Source organism: Epinephelus fuscoguttatus, linkage group LG4 (assembly GCF_011397635.1).
Source record: "Epinephelus fuscoguttatus linkage group LG4, E.fuscoguttatus.final_Chr_v1".
NCBI lineage: Eukaryota > Metazoa > Chordata > Actinopteri > Perciformes > Serranidae > Epinephelus > Epinephelus fuscoguttatus.
This window is the reverse complement of record NC_064755.1, coordinates 16,811,310-16,818,884: the sequence shown is the minus strand read 5'-3', so window position 1 is coordinate 16,818,884 and position 7,575 is coordinate 16,811,310. Positions and strand designations below refer to the sequence as shown.

The 7,575-nt window shown below is 41.7% G+C and overlaps 1 protein-coding gene across 1 annotated transcript; it reads right to left on the bottom strand.

Annotated features, from left to right (window-relative positions):
• On the bottom strand, positions 1 to 4,358 carry etfbkmt (electron transfer flavoprotein subunit beta lysine methyltransferase). The gene is made up of 3 exons (XM_049573436.1): positions 3,571 to 4,358; positions 3,362 to 3,492; positions 1 to 973 (listed from the first exon to the last, which is right to left on the bottom strand). Exons 1-3 carry the CDS (start codon positions 3,867 to 3,869, stop codon positions 624 to 626), a joined length of 780 nt encoding a protein of 259 aa, XP_049429393.1. The 5' UTR covers positions 3,870 to 4,358; the 3' UTR covers positions 1 to 623.
• Positions 4,359 to 7,575: the final 3,217 nt, after the last annotated feature.

Here is a 7,575-nt window from a genome sequence, read left to right as displayed (position 1 = left end):
TAAGGAACAGCTTGTTTATTATGGAACAAGGGAGGGGATTTAAATTAAACAATTAAAAGCAGAAAATTGTTGAGTGTCCCACAAAGGATACCCAGTCACAAATGCTGCGGAACACCAAAGTCAATATGAAGGGGATTAATTAAGAGATTCTTTGTTTCATAATTACATATCTGTCCATGTAGTATTGAACATATGGGGGCTCCATATTGGCCACTGATTCCTAGACTTTGTTTTGTTTTTCGTAAGCTAAAGATGTGGAGTTTCGTGAACTCGCCCTGTGATTTTGCCCCCAAATAAAAAAAAAAATTGTGACTTTGGGCACAATAAATAATAATAATAAATAAAGAATACAGAAAATGTATTCAATTCTTTATGTAAATTCTATTAATATTTTCATAGCAGCAGTACAGGAAATGAAACATTGGCATGTAATGATTTTGTGATATTGATTCAGTGCATCCTGGGTATCCTGGTAAATATCAGGAGAAAGTTTTTGGTAAGACAACAAGTGACTGACCCAGAAAATAACTGCAAAGTCATCACCAAACACCTGACACAGTCCTTTGCAGGTGAGTACATGTGACACATTCAAACAGGACGGCACAGAGGATCATCTCCAGTCCTCAGAGTTCAGGACGGTAGCACCAAACACTGCTGCAGGTCAGACCGTAGTTCTCCTCTCTGACAGACTCGGGCAGCTCAAACTGAGCCAGCTGAAGCAGGAGTCGTCGGATGCCGTGTTCCTCAAACTGGGCTCTCCCCGGATCTCCAATCAGGACTCTGGTGCCGTGAGTTTTGATGCAGAGGTCCAGCCAGCTGTGAAGGCTGGTGGCAAGGGCCTCGTCATAGAACATGTCACCCAGGAGGATCAGGTCAAAGCCCTCGAGTGGTGAACCGATCATGTTATCAGTCAGACAAACAGGCGGCTCCAGGCCGTTCACCTCGCAGTTCATGCGCGTAGCAACGGCTGCAACTGTAACACAAAGAGTACTTTATCTTCTACTGCACCAGAAGATCAGACTCCAGGTATCTCACACACGTTTGTTTTCATTTGTAGATATTTACATCACTTTTAGGTTTACAGTTATCGTCTAAAATGTGTTACTGAACACTTGTGTCTATTGTACAATAACAGACACTCAGTTTGACTCTTTGCAACAAATTTTGGCACTTTGAAATTGTGTTGTTAAAAGATTATTGACTGACAGTTGCAGTAGCAGCTGCCCGACAGCACATTTTTGCCACAGGGCCCCAAAAACAGTGTTTCAGTTCAACATTGGGTGAGTCACAAATGAAACATGGGGGCTGGGGTTCCTCCACCACAACATTTTTAACATCAAACACTTCATTTCCTGCAGTCATTTGGATTCAGATATCTCTCAAGGTTTCTACCCTGAGGCCATGTCAATAAACAATGTAAGTTTTCTTTTATTACATAAAAGCTGCTGTCTGACTCACAGTCACCAGTTCTCATGTAAGACTCGTTGGGGCTGTTGCTCTGCCAGTAACCACGGGAAGTGATTTAGTTAGTTTATCAAGTGATAAATTCAGTGAGTGCCAGGTGAGAAGAAGAGGATGTGTCCTAGGGCTGGGTGATATAACAACTATGTGTTATAAAAATTATGATTACACTGTGTATGTGTGCTACTATTTTACACAAGTCATGATGAACTGTTCCTGTTTTGTACTGCAACACTGCAACATCAGCAGACTCATCAGCTAAGGTTAAAGGAAGTTTAGCACTATATTTTTAAGAGGAAGACAGAGAAACCAAGAGTTGGAGACAGGTCGAGAGCATGTCATCTGGGGATCAGTCTGGCAGGGGGTTTTGAGGAACTGAAACGCCTGAACTCCAACGCCCACTTATGCTGTATAGAAACTTGCAGTAGATGCTCCTCGGTGAGCCTTTTCTCTGTAAGCTCATCTTGTGTGTTGCACTGTGAAATGCTCCTTCTTGTACAAGAAAATAAATTCTGTTAAACTTTGATATTTCGGCTCCGGTCTCTGTTGTTTTAAGGGTCATTATGAAGAAATTCTTTTGACACTATGTACAATATATCAATATATTTTCCAAATATGGATATATCTATATTTTAAAAATGATACATATAGATATATTTCAAGATATAGGCCCCGGACCCAAAACAGAGAATTTATTATTACTATTATTATTATTATTTACAGGGATTACACATGTAATTACTCATCAGATTACTCATCTGGCCTGGGAACACCTTGGGGTCCCCCAGAAGGAGCTGGAAAGAGTTGATGGAAAGAGGGATGTCTGGGGTGCTTTGCTTGGCCTGCTGCCCCCGCGACCTGGCCTGGATGAGCGGATGAAAATGGAATGGAATAAAATGGATAGAAATTTAGAAAACACCGTTTATCGGGTCATGTTGTGTTACATAACGGATACCAGTGTGCATCTCTCCTAACGTATAGTCTCTGCGCTGCTCCGCCACACTCATTCACTCACAAGTTCTCCAGCAACACTAAGAGAGACACAGAGCTGCTCCTCTGTTTAATATGTCTGTAATTTGTCTACAGTGCGACGCAAAATCAGTCTATGAGATGTTGTGTGCGACGTGGATCATAGCGTGTCGCTGTTCTTCTTGGGAGATGTAGTCTATTTTGTGACATGGAGACAGCGCCTGGATGCACACAACGGATCTGTTTAAAAAAAATGCAACGACAACACAGACGTTTCATATAATAAGTATATAACGCGAACAAAGTGTCTCTTGCTCCTTCCCTCCCTTGGCCTCTCTGTTGATGCTATATGTATTAATAAGATTAATAGCCTAAATTAACAAAAAGATTTAAATCATTTTCCAGCACTGGATTCATTTGAAAGGCCATGGAAAACAACTTTTAACTCCCCCCACAAAGATTTTTAATTGTTTCAAACCTACTTGATACTTTCATAGTCATGTTATAGTTTTGTATCCTGTGCTGCAAACCTTTAAACCTCTGCAGCTCCAGTACTCTGTGCAGAAAGTTAACGTACAGCCCTGCTAGTTATTTTATATAATTTTTCATTTACATGTTGTGCAGCTGTATATTTATCAATCAACTGAAAACATGTAACCCATTTCGTAGAAAATACAGAGATATATATCATAAATCACCAGTCAGCCCGTAAATATCTAGATATGACTTTTTGTCTATAACGCCCGGCTATGTGTCCCCTGCTTCCCCCCCGGGATCTACGGCCATGTCTCTGTTTATATTAGATGTCTGTATTAACTGATGTTGCCTTTGTATGAAATACTTGGGAGTAAAATAATCTGACTACAAGGTACAAAATTCTACTAGAAATAATCAACAATAAATGAAGAGTCAAAAATAAAAAGAAGAATACCAGTGTCTATGTCATTAGCTACTACATGAGCAGCACCAGACAGCTTTGCAGCGATGGCTGAGGCTCCACAGCCGCTCCCCAGATCCAGGACTGTCTTACCCCGACACACTGCAGGGTTATCCAGAAGAAACCTGCACAGAGGAGAAACACTAATGAGACCTAACTGCACTAACTCGCACACGTAACACTGGCTGAGGCTGAAATATTACCTCGAGAGTGCTTGTCCTCCTGGCCAGTATATGGCCCAGTACGGGTCATCAAAGGGCCACAGCTCTGGTCTCTCTCTCCAGAACCTGCACTTCGGGGTGAACAGTCTGAGTTTGACCTCTGGGGTCAGGCTCTGCTCTCCAACGACCTCTGTGTTCTCTGAAATGAACCTGCGGATATACTCATCAGACTGACAGCTGACTGAGACACTTCTAGGTCTGTTCGTCTGTCGAAACGCTTTAATAAAAGCTTTAAAATGACGGGTCTGAGGCGTTAAACGTCCCGACATGATCATAAACATACTGGCTAACGTTAGCTGGCTAGTTAGCTAGCTAGTTAGCCTCATAGCGGCTTTTAATGTTTTTCTCTGCAGCTAACAGTCACTCAATACTGTCATTATAGAGCAACACCCTTTAAACAACACAATATTTAAAGATAAAATATAATACAGCTGTCAAATCCACCGTACAGATCCAAGTGAGGCTGTTTTCCACACGGACACAAAACATTGTCGGACCAAAGCTGCACCGACCTCCTGAAAACGGAACGGATCAACGTTCCGCACATAAAGGTTCCTACACAGTTTTCGGTAGGTGAATACATCGAAATTCATAAATGTATATAAAATAAATCTATTGATTGAAACCTTCTTCCTCTTCGTCAGCTATTCTAAATTATTAACAGTAGTACACACAACTTAAAGTTAGGATATAGGCATTAAATAGCCATATTAATTTAGGCTACATTTTAGATTTTCACTAAAAGTAGATGATAGAAAAAAGCAACAGGTCTTTCCTCATTTTAATACAGTGTAATAATATCAATAACTATCATAATTTCATTTTGTTTCACAGTCTTTATCAGTGCAGTATCACCAGTCAATCAATTTCAGATTATTTTAAAGATCATTTAAATTTGAATTTAAAAAAGTTTTTCTGCCATTAATCAGCTACACATAACATTCATGTCCACATATTTATAAAAGATGGCAACAACAATAAAAGAAGAAGAATAAAATCAAAAACAATACTCTTCATGTCATCTTTTCCTTCCCCCAAAATGTCTGCTAGTGTTTCTCATGCCTCACTTACGTGGATTTTCCTCTGTTTATATAAACATCCATCCATCCATTTTCTAACTGCTTATCTTCTTAAGGGTCGCGGGGGGGCTGGAGCCTATCCCAGCTGACATTGGGCAAGAGGCAGGGTACACCCTGGACAGGTCGCCAGTCTCCACATACACCTGGGATAGAACCAGGAACCCTTTTGCTGTGATGCAACAGTGCTAACCACCACACCATTGTGGTCTCTCTGTGCCGCTGACCTGGATTATAAGTGAACAGACAAATGAGAGGCCACTCAGAGGGTCAAATGTTTATGACCCTGCTCCCAGTCTCACACCCGTCTTGATAAATGCTCTGACGAAGCAGAATTCGGGGCCTGGAGTTGGGCCTGGTGGCTCCCGACCTCGTCTTCAACTTTCAGATTGAACTTACTTTCTTATCTATTAAATACCTTAAACTCCATTATTCTGTAGTCAAGGAATCACTGGAGACACGTAGAATCAAGTGCAACTGAGTTTAATGTGCTCGCAGGCCACAACACATACAACTCAATGAGTCAAGCTCCAAAGCAGGACTGAAATTTCACTTTCTGCGCGCTCTCTTTTATGCTGGTGAAGATTCTGTTGAATCTCCACCTTTTTTCGTTAATCCTGCCCACCTGAGCCTGAACATAATGGTGTCATGGTTTTTCCCTTTTTCGCCAAAGCCAATTTTAACTGTGTAATCTTTTTCCGAGCAGCCTGGGAACGATTCATATTTCCAGGCCATATTAGGCCGGGCTGGAATTCCCTAAACTTTCCCACCAATATGTTCGAGCCCAGTCTCGTGCTATTTTTAAAAAATAATGCACATTGAATCCTAGGTATTTTCCACTTCAGTCTTAAGTGCTTACATGCTATACATAGACAGATGAGTGTGTGTGAGTGTAATATGTGGATACATGAAACAGTAAACCATTGTGTGACTGGGTGTAAGTGAACAGAGTACATTGCCTCAACATGTCATTTAAAGGTCAACTTGAGGACAAAGCATAAGATCAAACGAGTACATTACACTACAGCTCCTTTCAGCCATCCTGGTTGAAGAGGGGTAAAAATGTCACTTTGGACCCCTCCATGTTTGATAGTGAGCATTAGTCATGAAAATATGAGTCTATTTCAGGTTTTAAAATGTGAAAATGACAGTGTGTGACAGCAGTCATACGCTACATAGTGTTTATTCAGTGGCAGTGGTGACTGCAGCCTGAGGCTGTAATTACAGCAGCCCTCATGCTCTCATCTTGTTTAAAGGTATTGCTTTTTGATGGATGAGGTGGAGGCATCCTAATGGATAGTTCTCTTCATGTCATTGAAGTAACCCAGAGCTGACCCCTGTGGCCTGAACCAGCCCACCAACAAACCTGCTCAGGGATTATTTTTTACAAATGGTGGCTGTCTATCACGGCCGGTGGGTGTAGTGACTTGATTTCACACGGGAATTGCAACCTTGAGCTCCCAGACTATGAGTCAATGTGGTAAGAATGCAACAATGTGTTCACATTCTGCAGATGACGGAGATCAGAGATAGACCTATGTCCTCCATGACCGAGGTTGCGATTTAGGCACCTTGTCGCATATGATTTGTTCGTTCTACAGGCCTGAAATTTAACACTACAAAAGCAATTTAAAGTTCTGAGCTGCTGAGACAGGAAGAGGCTACATGACCACTCTCTACAACACACTCAGTATTGATAAGATATTAAGATTTCATGAAATGTGCATGGCTCTTTCTGAAAAGGACTTTTCTTATTTAGTCATACAGAGTTTTGATCATTTTGAGATACTTTTTATTCTTCTTCAACCACTGTTATAAAAAATTATGATCATGCTGGTACGCTGTGTAGCCTACCGGTCAGTAGGATACTGTTTCCGTTTTGTACTTAAACACCACAACGTCAGCAGATTCATTAGCTCTGTAGCTGTAAGGGAGGACAGGGAGGCTCGGATTGGAGACAAGTCAAACATCCACAACTGGCACCCCTTCAGGAAATAAAGACGCCACTCTCACTTGATGAACTCTCCTCTTGAAAGAAACTTTCCTCCAAATGGCATCACCAAACCTTTCATCGGCGTTATTAGTTTAGTGAAACACTCCACCCTGCTTAACTTCAGTAGACTCTCACCGTGTCCTCCAGTGCCACATTCCAAAGACTGCAGGAGCAAAGCACTGACTGCCTTTAACATACTGCATATCTCTGTGTAGCATCTCAGCTGCACAGCAGGGGACAGAAAAGCTCCTTAGGCGGTGCTCTCCAGAGCACAGACAGTCACTGTGTTACAGTTCCCAGCCCTGAGGACGTCTATGCCACTGTCTGCCTGAACTCCTTCCATTTGGCAGACGTCATATGGCCTTCTCTGCCCACACCTCCACACTGAGAAATAGCCTTTTCCTTAGCGTTATAACTGCATTGAATCAGTCCACTAGGTGCCCCCATAACCTGTCCGACTGTCCCCATTGCTGTCTGGCACAACTGACTTTTATCACAGCATGAGGATTGCACTGTGTGTTCTGTGTGCACAGTTTTGGTTTTAAACTGCATTTCACATCTAAGCTACCCAAGCTGCTTGATACTTTTATAATGTTAAAACTTGCTATTTTAACTTTTATTACTCCCTTATTTATTAGGAATGTAGCAGAGATTGCAGCTGAATCCTATTATACAATGACTGAATCAACGTGTGAAAGGAGATAGCTAACAAGATGCGCATATCATGGAGGAAGACACCATGTTTAGCCTCTCATTAACTAAGTGATTAGACCTGATAGAGGTGGATCCGTCCCCAGCAGGAGTGTTTGATTTATCCTCAGGTAGGTCCTCAGGGACTTTAAACAATGACAATAAAGACATTCAGGTTATAGGGGGTGTTGGTATGTGTTGTGGCAAACTGTCTCCAGCCTTCATTTA

Bases quoted from the DNA above. Each gene is read 5' to 3' on its own strand.
- etfbkmt (XM_049573436.1), bottom strand. From the start codon at position 3,869: ATGTTTATGATCATGTCGGGACGTTTAACGCCTCAGACCCGTCATTTT. The intron at 3,493-3,570 runs GTAATATTTCAG...TCCTCTGTGCAG, and splicing joins GGAGGACAAGCACTCTCGAG to GTTTCTTCTGGATAACCCTG. The intron at 974-3,361 runs GTATTCTTCTTT...TTTGTGTTACAG, and splicing joins AGCTAATGACATAGACACTG to TTGCAGCCGTTGCTACGCGC.